General features: G+C 40.9%; 3 protein-coding genes across 4 annotated transcripts; 1 reads left to right on the top strand and 2 right to left on the bottom strand.

Annotated features, from left to right (window-relative positions):
* The first annotated feature begins 1,230 nt into the window (after window positions 1-1,230).
* Window positions 1,231-8,256, top strand: LOC111216673 (guanine nucleotide exchange protein smcr8a-like). Of its 2 annotated transcripts, none has more exons than XM_022738282.1 (7): window positions 1,231-1,540; window positions 1,670-1,961; window positions 3,130-3,542; window positions 4,164-4,912; window positions 5,270-5,737; window positions 6,480-6,975; window positions 7,792-8,256. In XM_022738282.1, the coding sequence occupies exons 2-7, from the start codon at window positions 1,776-1,778 to the stop codon at window positions 8,237-8,239; spliced, it is 2,760 nt and encodes a 919-aa protein (XP_022594003.1). In that variant the 5' UTR covers window positions 1,231-1,540; window positions 1,670-1,775; the 3' UTR covers window positions 8,240-8,256. The 2 variants fall into 2 exon arrangements, with proteins under 2 accessions (XP_022594003.1, XP_022594002.1); XM_022738281.1 differs by having other exon boundaries at window positions 5,267-5,737.
* An 855-nt stretch (window positions 8,257-9,111) lies between these two features.
* Window positions 9,112-20,492, bottom strand: LOC111216538. The gene is made up of 21 exons (XM_022738066.1): window positions 20,438-20,492; window positions 19,911-20,046; window positions 19,713-19,821; window positions 19,529-19,622; window positions 18,436-18,586; window positions 18,177-18,294; window positions 17,259-17,384; window positions 17,058-17,120; window positions 16,838-16,960; window positions 16,598-16,753; window positions 16,423-16,476; window positions 15,267-15,493; window positions 15,088-15,167; window positions 14,042-14,131; window positions 13,818-13,895; window positions 13,630-13,734; window positions 13,138-13,243; window positions 11,808-11,880; window positions 11,619-11,626; window positions 11,471-11,522; window positions 9,112-10,502 (listed from the first exon to the last, which is right to left on the bottom strand). The coding sequence occupies exons 2-21, from the start codon at window positions 20,035-20,037 to the stop codon at window positions 10,493-10,495; spliced, it is 1,950 nt and encodes a 649-aa protein (XP_022593787.1). The 5' UTR covers window positions 20,038-20,046; window positions 20,438-20,492; the 3' UTR covers window positions 9,112-10,492.
* Window positions 20,493-20,893: 401 nt separating this feature from the next.
* On the bottom strand, window positions 20,894-25,758 carry LOC111216650 (pentatricopeptide repeat-containing protein 1, mitochondrial-like). Its single transcript, XM_022738241.1, has 8 exons — window positions 25,117-25,758; window positions 24,900-25,040; window positions 24,013-24,231; window positions 23,823-23,924; window positions 22,486-23,142; window positions 22,017-22,133; window positions 21,613-21,795; window positions 20,894-21,365 (listed from the first exon to the last, which is right to left on the bottom strand). Exons 1-8 carry the CDS (start codon window positions 25,600-25,602, stop codon window positions 21,120-21,122), a joined length of 2,151 nt encoding a protein of 716 aa, XP_022593962.1. The 5' UTR covers window positions 25,603-25,758; the 3' UTR covers window positions 20,894-21,119.
* Window positions 25,759-25,783: the final 25 nt, after the last annotated feature.

The raw sequence follows: 25,783 nt of genomic DNA, 5'->3' as shown, positions 1-25,783 counted from the left end.
TTACTATACTATGAAGTTCCTATGACCCTTTATTCCTTACTATACTATCATGTTTTTATGACTTTTTATGCCTTACTATACTATGAAGTTCCTATGACTCTTTATGTCTTACTATACTATCACGTTTTTATGACATCTTTATGCCTCACTCTACCTTTATGTTGTTACATCTTACCACACTATGGCACCGTCGTTCAGTTGTTAGAACTGTCCCTTCACAGTTAAAAGGTTCTTGTTTCAAACCTCAGGCCTGGGGCCTTTCTGTGTCGAGTTTGCATGTTGTCCCTCTGCTTGCGTGAGTTCTCTCAGTCATATGGTAATCCAGACACAAAATTCCCCTCTGGCCTTTTGGTGAGTGCATGCACTACATTAAAACCACCATTAAAACTTTACATAAATCCCCTGCAGTAAAATATTCAACCAAAGAAACACACCACATAATAGGTTGGTCAATTCATGTTTATTCATACTCATCTTATTCAAACAGTGTCACCATAATCAGATTTTCTTCTCCGCCTCAGTTCCTTGGTGCTGTCTTAAACAGAAACTGCAGCTACTTGCACAGGTGTGCTGATGGCAGATGAGACCACGTTTTACTGGGTTATAGGTCATGCTACATAAATAATGAAACTGTGGTATGGTTTTGGGATTCATTTGAGTTATTGACCTGGGAAATTGCATTTCTGTTAATAAGCTATGTGGTTGGCTTTACAACAGTCCTGCAATAAACCCTACCTTTATAAAGGTTCAAATGTTTGTGTTGTTGGTGTTTAAACTTAATGTTGGCTTTGGAGGATGTAGTTAGTGGTGCTGTTGAACTGTATTGCACAAAACACTACCCCAAACGAGATTAAATAGTGGATTAGTGAATTGACAGAAAATTAATTTTGAAACAATTGACAAGCAATTTGGAGTTTTTGGGGTAGTTGCTCTTGCACTTTGCCTCAGTAGTAATCCAGCCAGGAATAAAAGGCAAAACAGTTCAACAGCACCACACCCTTTGTCCTCCAAAATTATATAGTTGGATCAACACCTCTTTTAAATAGTTTAAATAAAAACTGAACATTATAACCTTCACGAAGGGGGGATTTATTGCATGACTGTTGTATTAGATTGCATTAATTTTAGGTGTTCCCTAATAAACTGACAACTGAGTGTATTTCCAGCAGATGTTTCAAAAAAATGTTTTTACTTTGAAACTGATGACCGGAAGTCTTCGTTACTCCAGCCTTGTATTCATGAAGCGCCGCTTTCTCTACACAGGCGAGCGGCACCCGCGCGGCACCGGCCCACCGGCTGTCACATGGCTTAATATGGGTGTAGAGGATTCTGTTTGCCGGTCAGATATGTGACTCCGAGGCACAAGTTTTAGGCTGAAAGTTCGCTTACTAATTACGAGAAAGAGGAACACAGAACCCGGGACAAAGGTTAGCTAACCGTGTGACTGCCGCCCACAGGGGACTTTCGCTTCTCCGTTAAGTTTTCTCAGATGCCTGTTCCCGAAAACGCCGCTTGTTTACGCGACTGTTGTTGTTGAAAGGTAACGGGTAGGACACTCATTGAATTTTTAATTTGGTGCAGCTACAGTACACATCGCTTCATGAGTGTAGTCAACTGCGCAACAAGTTTTTAACTCTCTGGTTGTTGTTGTTGCACCCGGTCTGAACAGCTGACTCACCGACTGAGGGCCGGGGGCACCGGGACACCGCCGCCGCTGAGAACATAAAAGCGCCTTGTAAGCCCCTCCATGGGTTGACCAGCCTCACTGTCTGAAAATGATCGGGTCACCGGACCTGTTGGCCTTCACCGGCACAGAGGGGTTTGGGGAAGGAGAGGAGGACCAGGAGGCTCAGAGTCTACCTGAAGAGCTCTCTGTCCCCCTTTCACCTCCCTCCCACCCCTGGACCACCTCCGCCCAGTTCCACAGAGACTTCATACTGGTGGCTGAATTCTCAGAGCAGGTGAGTGTGTTTTTTTTTTTTTTAAATATGGAAAACACTGTTGTTCTCCAGAAAGTACAACAGTGTATTCAGATTCTGTACTCAACCAAAAGCACCAATACAGAAATGTAAAATACTCATCAAGTCCTTCATTCAAAATCTCACAAATTAAAAACACTGAAGTATTAACAGCAAAATGAACTTAACAATAAAATGAGGTGTATGATAATAATGATATATACAACTACATAATATAAATGTTTGTAAGTTATAGTTCTGCAGTGTAACTTTGTAATAACAATGATATGCATTGCTTAATTATTTTGGCTAAACAACACTCACATATGTGAATTACCTCTTTTTTTATTAGTTGTTTAACTTAAACGAAGCACTAAAGTTCATGAAAATATGTGGAATATTTAATTTTTAATATTTATTTATATTTCCTCTTTGGTTTTTGGATCTACACAGTGAAGTCATATTGCTATGTTGTGGCTCAGTTTTTGTCAGGGTAATGGTGTCGCAAAAGTAATGGTGTTGTTTATTCAGGAAGTGCCAGTGAGATTAAGATCTTTTTTTTTTGCAAGAGAGTCTTGAGAACAAACTATATACATACTTATCACAAGACAGCAAGTCAGTGACACACAGCAACCATCAAACACACTGACACAATCATTAAAACAAACACAGATATTAGTAGAAATATCAACAAGCACAGCATTCCCCAGAGAAATGAGTGTCTTAAAAATGTATAGTACTGGAAACCAACTTTCCACATAGCTGATCTGAGAAACGTTTATAGCTAATCTCTCCTGTGATCTCGTGTCAGTTTCTCCAAATATGTCAACAACTTTGACATCATGGTTTTATGAAAGAAAAAACGGGTGTGTAGTTGCCGTCTATATGTGTGAGCATACAGAAGTAAGGCTGCACCTAATAATTATTTTCATTATGGATAAATCTGTCCATTTATTTTCCCTGATAAATAGTTTTGTCTATAAAAAAAGAATATAGTAAAAAAAAAAAGAAGAAAAAAAAAGAAGAAGACCCATCACAGTTTCCCAGAGCCTGAGGAAACAGAGCAAATGTCTTCAGGTTTCTATTATAAAACAGAGGAAAGCAGCAAATCATCAAAATGGAGAGAAGGTTTGGTGTTTTTCAGCCCTACAAGTCTCTTCTGTGTTTTCAGGTGGGTCCAAAACCTGTACTGACGATACCGGACGACCCCAGGGTCATCGGCACCTTTGACCTCAACCACTTCTCTGTTCGCCTCATGTCTGTGGACTACCAGGCGTCCGGCCCCGTCCACACTACTCATGCCACCCCCGGCCCCCGCCTCAACTTCAGCGAGGACTCCAAAGTGATCCTGGGAGATTCAGCGGAGGATGCTTTTGCATACGTTCACCACCTGACCCTGTACGACCTGGAGGCTCGCGGCATGGTGCGTCCTTTCTGTATGGCCTACGTGTGTTCGGACCAGGCGAAGCTGATGGAGAACTTCTCCGAACTGTCGACATGCTTCTCTCAGGCATCTGACAGCCTTAAGACGGGAAACAGGCAGGCGTTCTCTATGGAGCTGCAGAGAAAACTGCAAGAACTCGAGTAAGATCATGTAGCTGTGTATTAGAGCCTGACTGATACATCAGCATACACCACTGGTTATTGGCTGATATTAGATTATTACAGATGTATCCAAATTGGCAAATATGTCTACTAAAAAGATCCATAGATATACTATTTCCTGAATATACACTGCACACACACTGTATGAAGCACAAAATTCTCACATTTGAGAAACCTGAAACAGGACATGTTTGGCAAAAATCACTAAAGGAATTATTCCGTTATCGGTACTCTGTGATGGAAGTGTAATGTGACTGTACGTTTTGCAGGTCATTAAGTGAAAACACTCTTTATGGTGGGAATATGTGACCGGACATGTTTGAATTAGGAGGGTAAATGTGTAATTTGTCCCGCGTTAACAGATGCAACAAAGCTAATGGGGAAATGAGAGTGATGCCGATTGAGTTTAGTCGATACACACCCACACAGTTCTGGGCAGAAATCCAATCAGCCACATTAAACAACAGAGCACACAGAGCACCCAGCCTGGGTGAAGTCAGAAGTAAAACAGACCTCGGGTTTCCAGGCAGAGAAACCAGGCAGTGAAACACCACCTTTCAGTCTTTAAGTCTGCTGACTAAATATAACTCTCTGTTTCAGGTACACACGGTTGACTTTGCTGCAGGAGACAGAACGTGTGACGACAGTAAATGGGTTCACAGAAGTTGGAGAGAAAGACGGAGATCTTGAAGCTGTAGAGCGTTCAATCTTAAATCACAGAGACCTCCTCCGCCAGGTCACATCCTACCCAAACAGGAAGCTCAAACAGCCTGACTTTCTGCCCTATGACCCAGCTGACTCCCTCACTGATCCTACTGCGTTACTGCCTCCTGAGCTCTGTCCCTCCACCTCCACCTCCACCTCCAACTCCTACAGGTCCGAGCACCATCTGAAGCAGCTGCATGAGCTCTGCAATGGTTACTTCCTCTCCTTAATGAAGGATCAGCTAGCAGACACAGAGTGCCGCCTTCGTGGTGACAGGAGTGTCCTGCGAACTGCTCGCGTGTCACGTTCGCTGTCCAGGAGGCTCATGCTCACCAACTTCCTGTTTGAGCTGTGGAGACCAGAGGACGAAGAGGAGGAGGAGAGGGAGAGCACTGAGCCAGAGCTACAGAGGGTGAGTAAGAGTGGTGTTGAGGTGTCAGAGCCAATGAGCCTGGAATCATTCTGCTCCTGTGTGGAGGAGATCCCGATCAAACTGGAGGCAGGAGAAGCCGGGACAGTGACCCCTGACCCCAGCATTGCCACGGAGATGACAGGAAGTGTGAGCAGTGGCGACAGCATTGAAGTGCTCGGGACTGAGAAATCTTATCGGACGCAACATGCCATCACTGGATCTGACAGCAGAGGTACGTCCACTGACAGATAATCAGTTAATCGTTTAAATCCCTTATCAAGCAAAAATACCAAACACCACCTAGTTTCAGCTTCTCAAACGGGACGATCTGCTGCTCTGTATCAATGTAAAATGAATACTTTTTGATTTTGGGCTGTTGGTCAGGCAAAACAAACAATTTGAAACAAGCTCTTTGAAGTCGTGTTGCTAGCAACGCGTCTCTAAGGATGATAAGTTAGTCTGATGTCAGTCAGACATTGTATGGACAGAATAATTAACTAATCAAAAAAAAAAAGAAAGATGAATCCAGTCATATTACAATACGCCTCTATTACAACAGGTCCAGCTGACAGTTTACTCTCTTCAGCAGAAACACCGGTCATGTTGATGGACACGTCTGTCAGGCGAGCGGCAGTAGATGCAGGCGCCAGGCGTGTGCGAGCGTACGCCAGACGAGCCAACAGCGAGGACAGCATTGAGGTTCTGAGCACCACCGAGTCCATCTTTCCAGATGACCTCACCGCCATCACAGAGGAAGATGCGGAGCACCAACCTCTGAGCAATGGCTTTGACAACGAGGAAGAAACACTGACGGAGTGTAAGGCTGACGATGCTCTCAAAGAGGAGAAAATACTGAATGCAGCTACTACAGGAAATGAAAATGAAAATGAACTTCCTGTTCAGAAAGATGATGGTTGTGTTGATGAGGACGAGTCTTTAAAGCAAATAACCCTCAGTGATGACGTCGTGATCAAAGAGGAACCGGCCATCGAGAGTTTGAAGAAGAATCAAGTCCATGAAGACAACAATCTTGAGAAGACGCCCAAACTACAACAAGGTAATAAATAAATAAATCAGGTGGATATTAAAATGATTCCTCAGCATCTCTGTAACTCTATCTCTACACTAACAGTTGCGAAAGTTCTTTTCATTATTGCCAAATAACTGGAGGTTATGGAATTATATTTACGCTCCAATACTGTACGCACAATTAAAGAATTTGGAGGAGCACAAATTATTATTTCTAGATGTATTTTATCATGCAAGGAATAATTTAATTTGAGCAAACAAAAATGTTCTCTGTGCTCAATAAATTTTGCTATTATTAGTTTGCTATTATCCACATAAGTGCACAGTAATAAGGTTCAAAAGGTCCCATTACATGCTCAGAACTGAGGCACTGATATAATACCGTAAAAAGGAAATCATGTGTAGAACAGGTTCCACAGGGAACCCTTAAGTAACAATGCAATAGCACACTTCAAATATAAATTTAAATACACATGAGATTACAGGAAGTCTGACAGGATTTAAATTACAGGGGGTGGACTACTCCACGATATAATATAAAATATGTATAGTAAGGGGGTAGAGGGGGAGAAAAAATCCTAAATAGCCAATTGATGCCCTATCAGATCACCTATTACAGGTTTTGTATGTCAGTGAGCTGTAACATTAAAATAACATTTAGCTTAGAGCTTTAAAGTTCTGTTTCAGAAGCTCTTCTTTACTTTCTTGTTAAACATCTTGTGACCTCTCAGATTGATCTTTTCACTAACTGGGGAAACTGTTTTTTACAGAAGCGGTGAAGTTGATGCCAAAGTGGTCTGAAGCCCATCAGACGTTGCAGTCGGCGCCTGACCTCTATGTGAACTTTGCTCCTGTAGCCCCGGTGGAGGTGGACCGCTGGTCTCCACCCTGCGCTCCTCTCAGGCTGCTGAGCATCGACGAAGCGTCTGACTGCACCAGCTTTACAGGCTCCTCAGACCCCCCATCTCCCACCCAAAATATCCACAGCAATGCCCATTTAGATAAGAAGAGGAGAAGGAAGGCTGGACTCAGAGCCCTCAGGTTCCTCAAACAGAACTCATTCTCCCAGCATGCCGTATTTTGTCTCCTGAGCGGCCGGCCGCTGGTTGTCGTCGGAGGAGACGAGGGTTTGGTCAGGAAGCTGGTGGACGCTCTGAGTCTCTTCCTGCCTGCTCCCGGTCCTGATGGAAATGCAGTGATGCCGTGTCTGTCCATGCCACTTCAACTGACCGACCTGCTCACATGGAGACTGATAGGAATACACAGGTACGCCATAACACACTGTCAGCTGATGATTACTGGCCAAAAGGGGGAAGAAATCGACTAATGCAGCTTTAAATATTGCTCGTATACACAATATGGCACAACCTTAAAATAACGCCTCAACACTCAACAAGATCTGGGGACGGACCTATCCAATGAATTAAATTCTACATAAAATTCACTAATTCACTATACAACGTTATTATTATTACCACGTTAATCATTATGGTCTTGTACCATGTGAAAAATATCCTGGTTGAATGTATTGGAAACTGTAAACTGGGCTTATATCTGTCATTTTGGTCACTCTATCACTGTGTGTCTTTACACCTTCACTGGCCGGACATTTGATCCTGCTGAAGTTCTGCATAATGTTAAACTTGAGAAACTTAGATCCTCTCTCATGGGTTCAATAAAGACATTCGAAGAAACCTGGAATCCCCCGTCTGAAATATATTGATCTGCTTAACATTTCACAAGAGACGAACAAGGACTGAACGGGGTTACTTGTATTTGTATCCTTTTATCTACTCATTTCTTTTTATTTACTTATTATTATTATTATTTTGTTTTTTATCGTCTTTTTTTCTGTTTCCTCCTTTCTCCCCTCCCTTGGTGTTTCATGCCCTGAGTAGGGTGGGGGTTGGCGTATGTGGGTTTGTAAATGCTATCTGTTCTGTGATGGCAGCCTTAACTACTTTATCATGTGACCCACCGTGATATCTGTTGTTATCTACGCAGCTTTACTGAATGCATTCAGTATGTACTCATGAAAACATACTTTGTAATTAATACTCACCTCTTTTTCTTCTTGACCAGATCATCCTCCAGCTCCTCGTCCACCATTATCCACTCTCTGACTCGCTACAGTCGTTATTTGGCCTTGCTGGACCTGGACCAGAGGACTCTGCGCTGTCCATCATACTCCGGCTCTCTCGTTGGCAGACTGGCCAATCCTCACACTGGCATCAGCCGAGGCATCACCTACCTGTTGCACCTGGAGAGCTGCCTGACTGCGCTGGCCAACCAGGCTCTGCTGTACACGTTTAGTCGTGCTGCCCAACGTCCAAGCGCTGCAGGAGGGAAGGAAGATTCAGGAGGCGAGGATTTTCTGGTCACACGAGGATTCTGCAGCAGTGAAAACGATTTGAGAGTGATGAGCTTCCTGTCTGACCTCGTCAAACAGCGCCACGCAGGACGTGGACCTCCGGTTTTAAGATTCTCTTATAGCTCAGCGCAGCTCCACAGAAATACATATACAACATAGAGTCCAAAGACACTGGAGGGACATATCGCTTCGACAAAATGCACTGATCTCTCTCCATGACTGAAGCAGAAGGTTAAACATCATCTGGCACTGTGAAGACAAAAGAATCACATTTGTAATGTTTTTATCTGCCGTGTTTAAATGATAGTGTGTTTGTTTGTGTGTGTGTGTGTGTGATTCCAGCTTTGGGTCATGTATCTCTGGAATACTGAACATTAGTGCACTCGTGCCTGGGGCACCAAAAACCTTGATGTGCTGGCAGCCACTACACCTGAAGTATTGTTTGTTTGTTTGTTTTTTTAATTGCAGTGTTTTTAAAATGTAGCCCAATCACCGGAATACATATGAAGTCTTTGTAATTCAAGATAATTGAGCCACAGATGTACATTGTGCAAAAAAAAAAAACAAACCCTTTTGTAGATCTGTGAGTACTGTGAAGGCAGCGTGGCACCGAGGCTGCTAGATGTTGGAGTTTGGTGCTTCTGTCCTCCTTAACTCTTATAAAAGCTTGTTGCTGTGTCATTTAGCATTGAGCCAGACCAACCCAGTTCAGAGGGGTTAATTTTATCAGGACTTAACATCATTGCTGTTGAAACAAGCACTGGTTCAACTGAGCCGAAGCTAAAGCTGGATGGACACTGAAAATTGTACATCGAGCTTCATGCAGGACGTGCATGTGGTAAAATCAGTTTAAAAAAAAAAAATTACATTTTGGTAATTAGCAGTGGTGGGAGTTCAGGTCCTTCACTTAAGTAAAAGTATCAATACTCCATTACAAATAAAAATCCTTCATTCAAAATCCCACTCAAGTAAAAGTACATAAGTATTATCAGCAAAATTCACTTTAATCAATCTTTTATCAAAAGTAAAAGAGCTCATTTTAAAGTAAAAAAGGTCCCAGTGAGTGATATTTTATTATATACACACATTTGTTTCCATTCTTCAGACTTTTCAATAGTCTTTGCAGTTATTTGTGAAATATCTATAGATCTGAAACATGACAAGCATCCCCATCTAGAGGGACAAAGGGGGGAAAGTTGGAAATGTAATACTTAGTAATTGTTTTTATGAGATTATGTTTTTTAAGTTAAACCTGGAAATTAACAAGTAACTAATAGATAAATGTGGTAAAAAGTAAAAAGTACAGCACTCTGTCTGAAGTGTAGTTGAGTATAAAGTGGCATAAAATGGATATAATCAAGTAAAACACAAGTACCTCAGATTTGTTAATTCAGTACTTGAGTAAATGCAATTAATTACTTTTCCCCACTGACTGTTTTCTACACACTGGCTTTAGACCTCAGTTAAACCACATGTGCAGCAGGGTTCAGTTGAACCTCAGTGAATACACTTTAATCAATAAGCTGACAATCAGAACATCTGATTTGTTTGAAAGTACTGTACTTATGTACACCAGCCGTACTTGATAATTCCATGTTATGCCACTTTATACTTGTACTCTGCTTCATACAGGGAAATACTTCACTCAACTATATCTATTTGAAATGTTTAGTTATTTGTCAGATTCAAATTGAAACAAAATATAAGCAGAGAAATTGTGTTATTGTAGATAAAGCTACATTAAGTAGTTAAAATTAGTCCCACTTTTACTACTGACATTTAAAGTATATTAGTCATGTACTGTTATGTAAACTTTTGAATGTATTTGAACTGCAGCTGAAACAGAGCAACAGCCTCCTCCTGTTAAACACTGTACTTTTGTTATTCTAATGATGCAAATATGAGCCGATTTCAGCATGTGTATATTTACAATAAATAAAATCATATTTTACACAGGAACTCTACATTTGAAGAAATCATTCAGCAACCAAGACTTATATTTCCTTTCCTTTCTTTTCTTTTGGCCAAAGAGGTTCATAAAGCTGTCAATTTTTTAATTTAATTTAAAGTGTCACATAATGGCCTCAATTACAATAAAAAAAATTAATATCCAAAAGTATTTCCAGAAGGTAATGAACATACAAAATAAAAATCATACAGCGCAGAGCTCTGTAGCCAGTTCCCACCAACAAGCCATTAAAGAACAAAGCAACATATTGTGTCTCTATGCAGTTATTAAATGCTGAATAACTGTGAGGATGTTATTCTGCGTATCACAGTCTGTGCAGGTTTACTCCGACGTCTGTATGAAACTGAAAACTCTCAGTACTTGAGCCTGTGCAGAGGAGGCGGCCGCACAGTGACCTCTGCATTTCAGGACGTTCACGATTCTGGCAGTAGCATCGATGTGCATCAGGACAAGCTGCGAGAACAAAAAGTACAATTATTTTAAAATGTTTCACCTGTGCAGAGTCAGTTTTTGATTCATTCATTTTAATCATTTAATTATTAAGTCCCATATTAACATTTACTTAATTACACTTACAATTTTGATGAAGCACTGACGGGACGAAAAAATATATCATGACACATCAACTCATGGGCTACTTCAAACCCTTAATTACTACTAGTGCTGAAATGAAAATGAATCAAGAACTATAATGATTGATTAAATTCATTAATCAAAAAAGGTAAAAAGTCATTCATGATGCACTGACTACTGAATGACGGATTGTCGGATCGATGTGACTGACTAAATTTGAGAACTATATAATTTAGGGCTGCAACTAACAACTCTCTTCATTTTCGATTAATCTGCTGATTATTTAAATTGTCTTGTCTATAAAATCTCACAATAGAGAGAGATGACATCTTAAACTGTCTTGTTTTATCTTTGTCTGACCAACAGTCCAAAACCACAAAGGATTCAGTCTATCATGTACGACAAAGAAAAGGCATTAAACTGCTAATTTGACATTGCTCCTTAAAAAAAGGACAATTATTTGATAAGAAAAACAGATGCAGATAAATCTTTAGTCAAATCGATTAATTGTCTAATGAAGAGCCCCACTGAGGTTCGCAGAAGTGATGCTTAGTTCCATCTGATAGTACAATCATCTCAACCACTTCCACAGAGAGGAATAGAGATTTTAAATTAAAAATGCAAAGGGGTAAAGAATTATTCCTGCATGATCACCCACTTTAGGTGTCTTCAGGTTTAAGAGTTGGTCTCGGTAGAGAAAAGGAGCTGCTGAACACAGATGGTACTGATGTAAATGTGAACTACATGGAATAAAGAAGACACTACAGGCTTTTCCTTTAAATGTGGAATCTGAGGGGAAAACACAAAGCCAGTAGGACTGAACAGCTGATGAGAGTTGTGGGACTTACAGCTGACACTGTGACGGAACTTTCACTCGGGGAAGACAGAGTTTAACAGCCGCTGGTCGGGAGGAACAGACACAGAAGGTTAAAATCGAACACCACAGCAGGCAAAGTCCAATAGTGAAGGATCACCACAGGTGGCAGGGCGACTTACAATATGTGCTGATCACCACCACATCAGGAGAGGACATGGAAAAAAAGGCAACAGATCAGATCCACTGCCTCTCACTACCTTTAACATCCACCATAAAAGGAAAATGAAAACTCTACAGCTGCTGTTTCCTAGCTCAAAAGGGCTGTTGTGCTTTTCCTTGCAGCAGGTTATAAATTTAATATGACTCACTGGTCCCAGTTCTCTGTTGAAGAAGACAGAGTGGGCATGATGTAACGAAGAAAGGGTAATGAATTATCCCCATCTGTCAGAAACACAAACAAACAGATGCTATGTTATGGGGCTGTGTTGTTTCAGCTTCATTTAACAATACACTGAAGAGTTTTTCACCACTGGTGGCGCTGTAGAGCCACATGTCGACGGGTGGATGCTTGTATTTGTATCTCATGCTCCATCTACACATGCATGATGACACACACGGACACCACCCGTAAGGAGGTGACGTGATACAAATCTCTGCTGTTAGTAATAATGGTGGATGAGAAGATGATGACTGACCATGAGAAACCTTAAAAAAAATTAAGATTTTAAAACAGCAAATAAAAGGCTGTGAATAATTTTGACGGTGCTGATGTGTCGCCACTCGACTACACAAGAAATATGACTGAAGTTTGGTGAAAAATAATGCCACATTCACTGGTAAAGATGGGAAAGATTCCTTTGTTAACAACTTGCAAGCTCAAGGTGGTTGTATGATTACAGAGTTGGTCAAATAATTATTAAAATTTTGTGCATTGAAAATATAGCACAATGTACATTATATTTGGAAATAATGACACTGAACAATGATCTGTGGTGTGTGCCACACGTCCGTATTTGTTTCATTTTCAGTCGGGTATGTCAGAGGATCCAGTCAAAATTACGACTTGGATGTTAACGTGAGAGCTATAACTTTGATATGACATAAATTCAGCACTAATAAGAGTTTGAGAAAGTTCAGTACGTCAGCACACCTGGCCAATAGCTGTGTGAAGCGGGTGTGATTGTCAAGTTGCAACTTCAATAAGTTACAAAACTTGTCAGACTCAGCCCCCTCAGACACTGTTAGACCATCTGACAAGCACTTCATGTGAGGCTTTGGGGAGCAGTAATGTGGGCTGTGCCAGGGACCAGCTGGCGTTGTATGTTGGTGTAGTTCTTACATTTTGCCACTGGACGCTGCTGAAGGTTGCAAATCACTTGTTCGCTCCTTTAATGTTTTTCCTGTTGCTGAATTTCATGTTGAGAAATTATGAACCTAAAACATCTTTGCATAAAGTCACTATTTTAGATGACTTAAATAAAAAAAAAAATCTAAATCTATAAAATAAGAAAAATAAATGTGGAAATATAAACTGGAATAAATAAGTAAATTAAAAAAAGGGAAATATGAAGAGAAATATCTTATTCCTGTTTATATTTCCACATTTATTTCTTTATTCTTCTTACTTACTTAACTCCTATGATAGATAATGGACGTTGAGATTTCAGTGCACAGATTCATTTATTGACGCCCACACACCTGATGTGTTTTCCACCTCCCGTGTGATTTCCTGTAAGAAGGAGTTGAGACGTTCTGCGTTGGAGGACAAATTTTCCCAGAGCCACTGGAGAGCCCACACATTCTCCTGAGAGACAGAAGAAATATCGGTTATAAACGTTTACATCCTCATTTTCAGCTTCATGGCTCATCAAGACGTTTTCAGGAAAAGACAAAAAGTGAGAAAAGGTTGCTTCTATCACGAGATATCAGACATATAAAGTTTAAGATATTTCACCCATAGATGTCAAATTTAAAAAAGGAGAAGAAGAGTAGTTGAGAACATAGCAACTGCAACAGATCATGACAGTGAATTCTTGGGAAAACAACACAAGCTTAAGACTGAAACAATATATTGAATTTCAGCTAAAAAAAAAAAAAAAAAAAAAATAGCTGAGGAGGAACATGAAAACTGTGAAAGCTGTTTGTCCACACAGGATGTCACATCTAAGATGGAGAGGAAGAGAAAAATACCTTAAAGGTGTTGAGCACAGGGAGTGCTGGGCTCAGGGCACCATTGAGGATTCTCAAACCTAAAGCGCCTGTTACCAACAGTAACAAGGCCTGATCTGGGTACACCTGTAAACACAAACTCACATTTATTAAGAGTTTATCACCCCTTGTTTGAATGCTGATTGATGTTTGCATCTAAACACACTTACCTCCAGGAAGATCCATGGGATCTGTATGTTTGACCCGTGCTGCTTGTGCAGTATCAAATTCACAACTTCCTTTGCTTCCTGGAGTCCAGACACACACACACACACACACACACACACACACACACACACACACAAAACAGATAACACAGAGTGCAAACAACCATTAAAGATAAATGAAAATTTCTAAAGAAGAAAAGAGTTGGGAATAAACTAGAAATACATACATGTAGAAACTCTGCGTTCGGTGCTGGTAGAGCGGTGAGTGAAGCAGAAGGTGTGTTGACAACTCTGAGTAAACAAGTCCAACACTGAGACTGGATCAGGAAAACATCAGACATACAGTCACACACTGGAAAATGTTCAACTTGATTTATATGGCTTAGTTCATACCCATGTGGAAACTGAGTGTGGTTTAAATGAAAATAAAAAACATTCACAATCACTTTGTCACTACAAGCAAACAAACAACACACACAAACTGTACTCAATGGCTCACACACATTTTGTCATTAAAAATATCATCAGAGAGAAGAAATGTTTTCAAAAGAGCAAGTGCAGGTCTGTGCACATCTCAAGTCCTCGGGGAGACCATTCCAGCAGCTGGGAGCATATAAAATAAAACGCAGCTTCACCAGACTTTGAATTGACCTCAGAGGAGCAGAGACAGGTGACTTGAGAAGTCTGCGTGGCTTCTGTCATGACACCAGGAAAGAGCCGTGTTTTATGTAACTGCTTTAAAACCCAGAAAGAAGACGATGAAAACTAAGTGAAAAGCAACACGGGAGCAGTTACTAACAATCTGAGCTGAGTAAAGATCACAAACACTTAACACTTAGTTACACATTTGATTTGATTTTCCATTACCTTTAATGTGAATTCTGGTGTTTACCGGAAGTCAGTGCAGGGATGTTAGGAAAAATAAACAAAAGTATCTTAGTAATGTGTTGGGTCACCACATGCTGTCAGAGCAGCTCTGAACTCTTCTGGACGAACACCATTCTTCCAAAAGTTAAGAGAGCGCTGTCTAACACGTCAAAATCTCCCATAGGTGTTCAACCAGGTCAATATCTGGTGACTGACCTTCGTTCGTAACTCATTTTTCAGGCGTTTCCTGTTATTTGTCCCCCATCTGTAGGTTTAATGGGCTTTTTGTAATCTGTATTACAGCTGTACAAGTCTCTCCAGTTTTTTTTTCAATATTTTAAATATATAGAAGGACAAAGACATTTCCAAAAAGCAAACTAAGCAGGGATGTTCGTTGTAGACTCACATCAATGAAGACAGCAAAGCAGAATCTCTGAACCCTGAGAGCAAACTTCACCAGCTCAGCACGCTTTAGTGGAATAGCATCTAGAGAGAAGAAGGAGTTTCACGTCATGTAAGAAAATGTTTTGAGATTTTCTTTTGTGTAAATGGCAGCAATAGAAACACAATATATATTTATCTGACCTTTAATTGGCTCCCATGGTGCATCAGGACAGCAGAGCGCTGCCGGCTGATTGACTGTCAGCTTTGGTGCAGTTGCCGTTTCAAAGATGCGGAGATAGAAGAGGAAGAGGGACGGCGTGAAGCGGGAGGCGGGGGCGTTCACCGAGGGGAAGAAACTGTTGCAAGCCGACATGAAGTGTCCGTCCATACACATGAAGAACGGGACGAGGTCTTGAACCTGCTGGAAGCTACCAGTGACATAAACCAGATACAGCAAGTGACGTTACCTATCATGGCTAAATATATAAATCTATGAATGAGATTTTGTTTTCCAAAAATAGCAAGACTTTAATTTTTCTAATTTCTGAACCTGCATTTACTTACTTATTTTCATTATTGATTAATCTTTTGTTAATTTTCTTCATTTCAATAATTGTGCAAGAAAATAAAAGCCCATCACAATCTCCAACAGTCCAGAACCCGAAAATATGAAGATTATTATCAATATTATTACAACTACTTATAATTTTCTTTATCAATTAGTCTACCATTTATTTTCTCGATTAACGGATTATTCATTTGGTCCATAAAATGTCAGCAAATAGCAAAAAAATTTCCATAAAAATTTTCCTGAACCTGTTGAAGTATATTCAGTTTACGATCATAGTAGAAACTAAGAAATCAAGAAAATATTCAGATTTGAGACATTTTTCCCCCCAAGAATAATTTTAAAAAAATCCTAATAAACGAGAAGCTGGAACATGGAAATATTTGGTCACTGTCACTGTCAATTGTTTCAGATCTAATTTGTAACAAAAGAAACTTTTTATTTTTCTTCCTCTTTTTGGAAAAAAATGTACAAACTTTTCTCTGAACAATGATCAGTCAACTATACAACAAAAGTGCTATTTACATTTTTAGGAAATATTTACAGTGAACTACACAAGCATCTCAATTTGTGCTGACAAAATACATCATGAAGAAAAATGTAAATCTGATCTTTATCCGTCCCTAGATCGAGACTTCAAACATTCTGTTACTGTAAGAAAAGAGATATTCCTTCCTAAAGACCATCTTTGGTCAATAAAAGTTGAAATGAACTTACTTATAGTTCACTTACACAGAAAAAGAGGAAAGCATGTAAAGTATTTGTGGTAGTTTGGACATAAACACTCACAGTGCATTGCCATCACTCTGGACGACACGCAGGTAGCGGCTCAACTCTCTGTACCTGCAGACATGACACAGCCAAGTTTGGTTTTTAAGTAAATGTGTGTGTGTGTGTGTGTGTGTGTGTGTGTGTGTTCACCATATAGTACATCAGTATGAGAGTTCCTTAATCCATTTAGTACCTGTGCTGTTGCTGTAGCAGCTCTGTTCTCAGTAGAACTATAGAAAGCGGTTCGCTCAGGACGTCCCTCTTGCCTTTGTTTTTGCGAACACCTGACACATTCTGCCCCTTCAGCACAGACACCAGCAGGACGTCCTCCCAGGGACGAACACACAGGCTGCAGCGCACACACAAAGTTAAACTTAAACTCCCCTTGTGCAACACAAAAGCTCTTATGAACTGTTGTGACATTTGAACGAACCTGTTCCTCATGGTCTTCAGCTTGACAGGTAATTGTAGTCTCTTGTAAAAATTCTGCAGTTTTTGGTTGAACTCTGGAGTGAAATCAGCCATCACCAGCTGTCGCTGCACTGACGATACGACCCTGAAGAAACCCAAACACATAAATATAAAGCTACAGGTGAATTGGTCACAGATACAACACAACACATTGTTCTGTGTGTGTGTGGCCATGTATTTACCTGTGAAGCAACGTCGCTTTAGCCATATCAACACAGGCAAAGGCAGACTGTATGATGAGACCTCTGCAGAGAGTCACATTAACCAAAGAAAATGAATAGACAGAAAAATTCAAACTTGAAACCATAAATGCAGAACAGGAAATGCTTCTTTCTATGCGTGAGTGCGTGTATGTGCGTGCGTGTGTGTGTGTGTGTGCGTACTCTGAGGGTTGAAAATGTTTAATAAAGTCTTCAGCAGCTCCAAGTCTCATGATGGCAGCAGCTCTTTCGTCCTGTTCATCTGCTTTGTTCAGGAATGACGACACAAACTCGTACACAGGGGTGTAACTGCAAAAAAAAACTGCCATCACTTTTCATACGTTGATAAGGTAAGTCGTCGAAATGTGACTAACATGAGAGAGAAGTAAGGGCCCCTCGGTTCCAATTAAAAAGGTACCCTGTGCAGTTTTTGACCAGATCAGAGCAGTGCTTTCATGAGTGGGTCCAATTGCATTTATGTTGTGCACATGCACACATAGCATGCAGGAGGCACATTTCACATTCTGCTGTTGGATTCACTATTTATCTGATTTATCTTAATATTTGGTGCCAAGAAATGTAGAACTGCACCAAAAAAAAAAAAGAAGAAGAAGAAGAAAAAAAAAGAAAGCTGCTATTAGACAAAATGCAGATGAAATATACTCAGCATATTTTTTATACCTCAAAGATAAAGCACCCTGACTGTAAACATAACTTTTGTTAAGTTAGAAGAAAACCCCATGCAGTACCTTTAAGGGACATCTTCATGCTTAATGCATACAATAATATTTTTAACAACAACGTGCTTCTTACTTTGTGGCAGTAGTTAAAGGAAGACCCTTTACTGTTTATGTTGCTTAATGCATTACGTCAAGCACTGACCTCAACCCCATTCAATTGTTCGAGCGTGGCCGCATACTTTTGGCCAAGTGGTGAATCTCACAACTATTGAATGGGTATTTGTTTTGGTACAGTTCTCCATACATGAGGACAGATCCTGATAACATTCATGTGTTAAAGATAAATCACAGATTTCTGATATATAAACAGAATAAGATCATGTGAAGGTGGATAACTGTTCTGCTCTCCTGAACAACTCACTCAAAGACGCGGCCTCTCTGGTTTGGCAGGTTTACACCATAATCCTGTAACGTCTTTCCCATCATGAAGATTAATAAGTGTGCAGAAAGGTCTTGTTTGAAGCACTGTAGCATCATTTCTGGACAAGAGAAAGACAAATCCAATTGTAGTGAATTAACATGTAATTACAGCCGATGACAAGCGGCTCAAATCTGAGGGTTTTCCCAAATGTAAATGTGATTTTTATGTTCACATACAGTTTTTGTATGAGCGTGAGTACCTGCACGTCGGAGGTGACCATCTATCTCAGACAGAGTGAGTTTGAAAGTCTTCAGTCCCCCCAGCAGCGTGCCATTTCTCAGGTTGTTCCAGAAGTCACTCCTTTTGTGGCTGTTGCAGTGACATGTGCCACTGTGACACCACATTGCACACTGACCACACACACAGGACAACAATGTGGAAAAACAAAAGCCATTTGCATTAATGCAGCTTGAAAACTTGGATTTTTCCTTATCTTTACCTGCTTTAAACACTGAATCTTTCTTTGTGGTCAGTAATTTCATTCTTGATCAGTAAATTAAATTCCATCACACAGAAATATGCTTTTTATGTTCCAAAACAACAGGAAATGTGACAGTGAAACTAAAATACGACATCATCTTTGTGCAGCTTGTAACGTTCAGATTCAGAGATATGGCTGGGATCACAGGGTAAAATCACTATTATGACACCACAGTATATGCCAATGACAACAGTGACAATATATCTTGCAACATGATCTATCAAGAATCTATAATATATCTATAAGAGGAAAACATGCCTCTATCAGGCCAATCTTATGAGGTAACATTCAATGTTGTGTTTCATTTATTAAACACCCTTTTAAAAAACAATTTTTTTAGGGCAATATTTTCTAAAACCAATAGATATTTGCATTATAAAAGAAGGAAATGTGATTTCTGTTGCAGTTTTAAGAGATATTACTAGATTGAAATAAAACTGAAACCAAGCGTAACAAGCTTCACAAAAGGTAGCGTTCACTGCAGGGTTTTTGAGCTGGGCTGTACTGTAAAAGTGTTAGTGTTGTAGTACTATAACATTGTGTCTTCTAGTCATTCAGCAACATTTCACCTCTTAAATTTAAAGACACTGACAAAAGCAAAGTGTCAAATAAAATGGTAAAATGCTTCCAAGCCCAAAAGTGAGTGATGGAGTCTGGAAGACTGATATGATGTGGGAAAAGGAGAAGGGTTACCCCCTTTTTATTATTTTTTTATGTGTCTGCTTTTTTTATTTTATTTGAATTATTCCACAGTCAACGTGGCAACTCAAGGAGGCACCAGCATCTTTAAACAGACTGCATCAACACATACCGCTGAGGCCAGCTTGTCGCAGATGTAGCAGAAGCACTGATCACACATGAGCTGGTTGCTGGCCACAGGAGCGTTGATCTCACAGTCTGTAGCCCTGAGCAGGACAGAAGGGAATCAGTGCGATTATCTCTAATGGACGACAGTATTTCACAAAGTGTGTGTGTGTGTGTGTCGATTTACTCACGTGAAAGGATGTATGGGGCAGTCATAGCGTGCATGAGGCAGCACCTCAGCACGGCGGGAGAAGGTCACGACCAGGTCTTCATCCAGAGCATTTGGAGGTAGGACGAAATCTGAAACACAGAGGAGGAGCAGCTGGTCACTATTTATAACCTCCAATCTCACACATACCGCTAGTGTAAAAAGTAAATATAGTTGTTACCACTCTTCTTCGTATCCTCCACCTCCACAATGAGCACCGAGGATTCACTGCATGATATAGCAAGTTCTTCATCGTCTTCATCATCACTGAGGATGATTATTTCTCCATTGTCTCCCGTTGTACACATCAGAAATGTCTAGCGCAAGAAAGGGACGGAAAAGACAAGCACCAACTCACAGGTATGTATACAGTAAGTGTCTCTTATATAAGTTGTCGGTGGTCTTTGAGTGAGTCACACAACAAACGCTTCAATCTTTGTTCCACAATGAAAGCTAACAGGCTCTGCTGTATAGTTTGGCTGTACCCGGTCCTGCTAAAATCACATTCACTCTTCTCATACTTTTAAGAAGCTAGCTTTCTTCAAGGCAGGAAACCGAGCGGTTAAATGCGTCTAACAACCGCCGCTCGTGTCACCAGAAAAGTTATAACATTTTATTGTTTAGTACAAAGTCTAGTAACGTAAACCTATTAAAATACATTTAAGTAGTTGTTTTTGTTCGGTGAGCATAGTGACATAGTTTCCTTACCTTTGCTGTCTGCGTAAACAAAATAAACGTAGTTTTTCGCGCCGGTGTTCTCAAATCTGATGGCACCGGATGTGACGGGTTTTCTTCTTCGTCGTCTTTATAGGTGGCTGACAAGCCGATTTAAAAACATACTACCGCCACCTACTGGACAAGACTGGCGCTTTAGATAAATACATAAAAGCACCAATCTGGGACTGAACTGCGTAATTTCATTATTCCACATTACCTACAAATCATTTTAAAGTCCCGCTTTCATTGCTGAATAACACAAACATCTTTCTTTTTTGAATAAACTTTTTGGAAATCTTTTTGTTGCAATTTTTATTCATCTAACCAACTATTTTTTAAAGTTGTGTAACAAATTAAATCTACCGACACATAAATCTGTAGTTGACTCAGAAAATGGCCCTAAAATCCATATTTCAAAGTGAAACATAATAAAAAACACAACCAAGATGACATTTCATAAGAATCCTGTATTGAAACTTGGAATTTACTTTTATTACAATATAAATGACAATACCATTGATTTTTTGCTTAGGATAAAATTGCACAAAGTTAATTGAAAGGAGGTACATGAGGTACAACTTCAACACCAAGTCCATTCAGTTTTAGACAGCTGAATGCAAACAGACAACCAGTGGACCAAGGAGAGAAGTCAGAGATATTTTCAGGAGTGCTGTTATAAAGCAGTGCTGCTAGTCTTGTCCCTTTTACGAGGATTATGTCTCCTTTCTGCAGCTCTCTGGTTCCTCTGAGCCTGCGTCGGTCCATCTGCAGCTTCTGTTGTTAGCTCTGCAGCGTCTGGTTCTGTTTGCAGTCCTGGCTGTTCACCCTCAGCCTCCTGAGCAGGCATGGTTCTCAGCCACTGCTGGTAGTAACCACGAAAACCATCAATCTGGACCAGGTAGTTGTTTCTGGACTTGTACTGGGATTTAGAGAGTCAGAGAGAAGAATGGAAGGAAGAGACCGAGAGACAAGGGGCAACATGAAGAATATGAATCTGCTGGGAAACCATTTATCAGCAAATGGAGCAAATCCAAGTTCTGCTTCAAATGAATCAACCCTCCACTCAGAGCAGGCATCTGCTCAGTTACCTCGTGCTCAGGTGTGTCCTGACTAGATGGAACACCAGGGCAAACTCTTATGTCGTCATGTATTGGATATATCCTCACCTGGTTGTAGTTGGGAGGATACTGTGCAGCAAATTCCAGCTGTCTGATGATGACATCGTTAGGCCACACCTCCATGTCGCTCATACTTTTAAGGAGTGTTTTGAGGTAAATATAATCCAGTCTCTGAGTTGCTCGGCCAATTAGAGCAGAGAACACCTGGACATTGGGCTTGAGTCCCGCTTCCTGCAGAAAAACACAAAGAGCCAGGTATGTGAAGATGACAGAAGGCTATCAAATCACAACATTTTTCTTCTTCTTGTACTACAACTACTCCTAATATAAATACTGCTAATATTCACTATGTTATGGTTCATCAATACACAGCATTTTCTCTATGTTTACTTGAACATAGAACATGTGGATAAGACAATCTGTTCTGACTTCTAGGATGTGTGTTTTGTTACCTGCATGTCCTGTAGCAGCTGCAGGCCGTCCTTCTTATGCTCACAGCCTAGTGCGAGGCTTCCATATGTCTGTACGTCCACACTCACATTGCGCCGATGCATCACACTCAACACACCCTGGAGAGAGGAAGAAATGCATCAAAAACCTGCCCACACACATTTAGTGTTGCTTCACCAAAACTACAAAAAGGTATAAAAGGTTCTTGTGCTGATACCCCTCTGAGATTTCTGCCTCCTCCCCAGTACAACTGAGATGAATCGAATTTGGCCTGCACTGAAAATCACACTAACACAAACATCTCTCTCCAGAATCTCTCTCCTCTTTGCTCTGGATAAGGAAGGAAGATTAGGTTTACAGTAAGGGGCTTGGGAATGCATTGTGTGTGTCTGTGTGTGTGTGTGTGGATGGTGGTGTGTGTGTGTGTGTGTGTGTGTGTGTGTGTGTGTGTGTGTGTGTGTGTGTGTGTACCTTTGCCACCTCCATGTCACCAGCCCTGGCTGCTCTACGGATCACGGAGTTAAAGAACGCGACGTCGAGCTTGACGTGATGCTTCTTGGCGACCTGCAGCAGCATCTGCAGAGACTGGTGGCTCGGCTCCATCGAATCGGCCAACAGGGTCAGAGTCCTGATGTCTGGTCTGAGTCCATTAGCTGCCATCTTCTCCAGAAAACCTTTAGCTCCCCCGATCAGGGCGAGCCTATCTGATGCTCCATCCACAGTACCGAGGGAGACCACAGCACCCTTCCTCCCTTCAAAAAGGTCCAGCAGATTAGGGGCTGTGGAGTTCATTATGTGAACAGGCAGCGAGGTGTTTTCTGTTTGTCTGACTGGTATCAGGTGGGTGGATTCTTGTCTGCTAAACGACTCCTCAAGGTCTCTGTGTGGAGCAGGCTGTATAAACAACTGCCTCTCCAGAAGGTCAATGTCTATCACGTCCTTGCATCCAGACTCTGACTTGACCTTTGACACGCGTTCTGTCTCTTTCTCGCTCTCCCACTGAGTCCTAAGCAGAACACCAGTGGCCAGGGCAGGATCACCAATCCCACAATCCCTTGCAGTTCTCAAGAGCAGGTTATAGTTCTTGAAGTCCGGACGAATCCCTGACTTAAGCATCTGCCGCCAAACCTGAAACCAACACAAAGAGTTAGACTACGTCCACACTGGGTCATCTAATTTTTAAAACAATGTGTATGTGTGAACACAAATTGTTCCAGATCTTTTCAAAAATAGATCTCCGTCCACTCTCAAATGTCTGAGCATGTAGGAAAATAGATAATCTCTTCTTCGTCATCCCCTTTACAGACGGCACATAGCCTACATCATTGACAAGGATTTAGTTTTTTTTTTTTTGTCAGATACGTACATGATAGTGATTTGATATGAAACATGAATAAAGCTTAAGTGTGTGGTCGCCTCCACTGACATTTAAAATGATTACTGTCAAACACACACCAGACCATGGCTTGGCGTTATGTGTGGTCATCACGTCACTGTTTTGCAGAAGCATATGCTTTCCTCATAGGCACAACTGCAGGTTTTCTTGATCCTCTGCTTGTGAAATATATATTTTTGGATTTGAAACTTTTGTTCAGACAAAGCAAGTCCGATGGACATTTAATTCATAATTTGTGACATTTCATTGGCCAGATGATTAATTGAACAGTTTGGTAAATCCTCTGCAGATAAATTGATAATGAGAAAAATCATTAGTTGCAAAACTGAAAGACTCATTATTACATTTGACCTGCTGTTATTCTCTAAAGAATCTTATACACATTTGTAGGTTCCTGTTAGCATGTATCTACCTGTAAAGCCAGTCTGAATCCTGCCTCTTTGTCCTTCAAGCAGCCCATCAGCAGGTAGTGAAACGTCTCCTGAGTTACAACATGTCCATTCTGCAGCATCTCCTGCAAACATACACAAACTCATGTATAAAGAAATCTCACACAGTTCAATGGAGCAACTTCTCTCCATACACCCATACAAATGTCGTACCCTGAGTGTGTGAATGCAGGCCTGAAGGTGGTTGGTGACGGCGTGTGTCTTGAGAAGAGCGTGGTATGTGATGGTGCTGAGGGCGTAGTTTTTGCGCAGGAGTTCTTGCTCCAACTTCAACGCTTGCTGAAGACCGGCTTGTTTGGAGGGTGACTCAGCGCAGGCGTTGAACAGCGCGGTGTAGGTCGCATCTACAGCATCTACACCTCGCTTCTTCATCTGGAAAATATACACACACGTAATTACACACATTATTATGTGATCCGAGGCGGTCATCGTTCATGTGTGAGTCTCAAGAAAGTTACATCTGAAAAAGATGTATGTAACAATGTGAAGTAAAGCTGATTGTTTTAGGCTAAAAGTACAACTTGGAAATTGAAGCAAAGGCTAAAGCTATGACCGGAAACTCAAATAAACACAATATAACATATTTTGAGAAAACTGAGCTTAAAATTAACTGGTCACAGTCACAATTATAGTAGTAACTAAAATAACTAAACAAAGTTAGGAATATAACTTAAAAATGAATGTAAATGCACAGCATAGCCATCACATTAATACAGTGTCCCTCACACCTTCACCAAATATGTAATGTGACTATAAGTCAATTATTTGATTATTTGAGGGACAGAAATGATGCTTCAGATTTTAATAACTAACTAATTACTTTAAAATCTAAACTAAAACTTGTCTGCCTCTGGCACATTTACAGTAATAAACAATAACCTCCATTTCCCCTGATATATAGACCAATAAATAATTGAAAAAAAAATACAAGATATTTACTAATTGAGTGTAACCCTATTAAAGCAAGCACTTTGAAGTCTGAAGTAACATTTGATGTGTTGATGATAAATGATAAAAGTATATAAATGAAATATTCCTACATCATTGTAGAGTCTGAAGGCCTTTTTCAGCTGTCCGGCTCGACCACAGCCTCCTATCAGGACGGTGTAGTTGTACTCCTGCGGCTGCAGCCTCTCTCCCTGCAGCATGTCTCTGCTGAACAAATCCAAAGCCTCCTGCAGCTGTGAGACAACAGCATATGTTTGTCAATAACACATAAAGAAAGCAGGACAGACACAACAGTTCAACCCAACTGACCTTGTTGTCTTTGATCAGCTTCTTGCACTGTAAGAAGTACCAGTACGGTGTGTTTCTCCTCCCAGGCCTCCAGCGACCTTTAACTGCGTCCTCATTCTCTTCTTCCGCCCAGGCATCGTCGTCTTCTCGGTGCTGCAGATCCTGGGTGTCTGGGCTGCTTTTCCTGAACGACCTCCTGGCGGATAAGTCGGCGGAGAGGGAGCCGAAGCTCTCCCTGTCTTCTGGGGCTGAGGGGGCAGCCAGAGGGTCCGCATCCCTCTGCGAAGCCGCGGACAGGGACACAGACCTGACCGTTAGTCCCCCTGACAGCTGCCAGGGAGTCGGTGTGAAGAGCCAGGATGACCGGACTTGTGTCAGGCTTTGTACCCCTGTCAGATTGAGGCCTCTAGGTGACTTCTTAGCCACCGAGAGGAGGGACAACTTAGCAACAGGGGCCGAGAATTTCCTCCCGTTTCGCACGCACGAACAGGCCGCGGACGTTAACATATTTAACACTTTTTCTTGATCGAGCTAACGACAAGCTGAGAAAACAAACTACACGGTTTAAGAGACTTAGCCATGGCTAGTTGTTACCTACGAAGCTTCAAACATGATGTGCCCCACGATGTTTCAATGCCTAACGATTCAAGACCTGAATAATCGATATTGATAGAAAATTACAAAGCGC

Source organism: Seriola dumerili, unplaced genomic scaffold (assembly GCF_002260705.1).
Source record: "Seriola dumerili isolate Sdu_G_001 unplaced genomic scaffold, Sdu_1.0 BDQW01000035.1, whole genome shotgun sequence".
Classification (NCBI taxonomy): domain Eukaryota; kingdom Metazoa; phylum Chordata; class Actinopteri; order Carangiformes; family Carangidae; genus Seriola; species Seriola dumerili.
This window is presented reverse-complemented; position numbering and strand designations above follow the sequence as displayed.

Bases quoted from the DNA above. Each gene is read 5' to 3' on its own strand.
- LOC111216673 (XM_022738281.1), top strand. From the start codon at position 1,776: ATGATCGGGTCACCGGACCTGTTGGCCTTCACCGGCACAGAGGGGTTT. The intron at 4,913-5,266 runs GTACGTCCACTG...TACTCTCTTCAG, and splicing joins CACTGGATCTGACAGCAGAG to CAGAAACACCGGTCATGTTG. The intron at 6,976-7,791 runs GTACGCCATAAC...CTTCTTGACCAG, and splicing joins AGACTGATAGGAATACACAG to ATCATCCTCCAGCTCCTCGT.
- LOC111216538 (XM_022738066.1), bottom strand. From the start codon at position 20,037: ATGTGTACAACGGGAGACAATGGAGAAATAATCATCCTCAGTGATGAT. The intron at 17,121-17,258 runs GTACGCACACAC...GACTCTCTGCAG, and splicing joins AAACATTTTCAACCCTCAGA to AGGTCTCATCATACAGTCTG. The intron at 13,244-13,629 runs GTATTTTTCTCT...TCTGTCTCTCAG, and splicing joins CTGTGCTCAACACCTTTAAG to GAGAATGTGTGGGCTCTCCA.
- LOC111216650 (XM_022738241.1), bottom strand. From the start codon at position 25,602: ATGTTAACGTCCGCGGCCTGTTCGTGCGTGCGAAACGGGAGGAAATTC. The intron at 25,041-25,116 runs GTCAGTTGGGTT...GTTGTCTCACAG, and splicing joins AGCTGATCAAAGACAACAAG to CTGCAGGAGGCTTTGGATTT. The intron at 22,134-22,485 runs GTACACACACAC...TCCTCTCTCCAG, and splicing joins GTGACATGGAGGTGGCAAAG to GGTGTGTTGAGTGTGATGCA.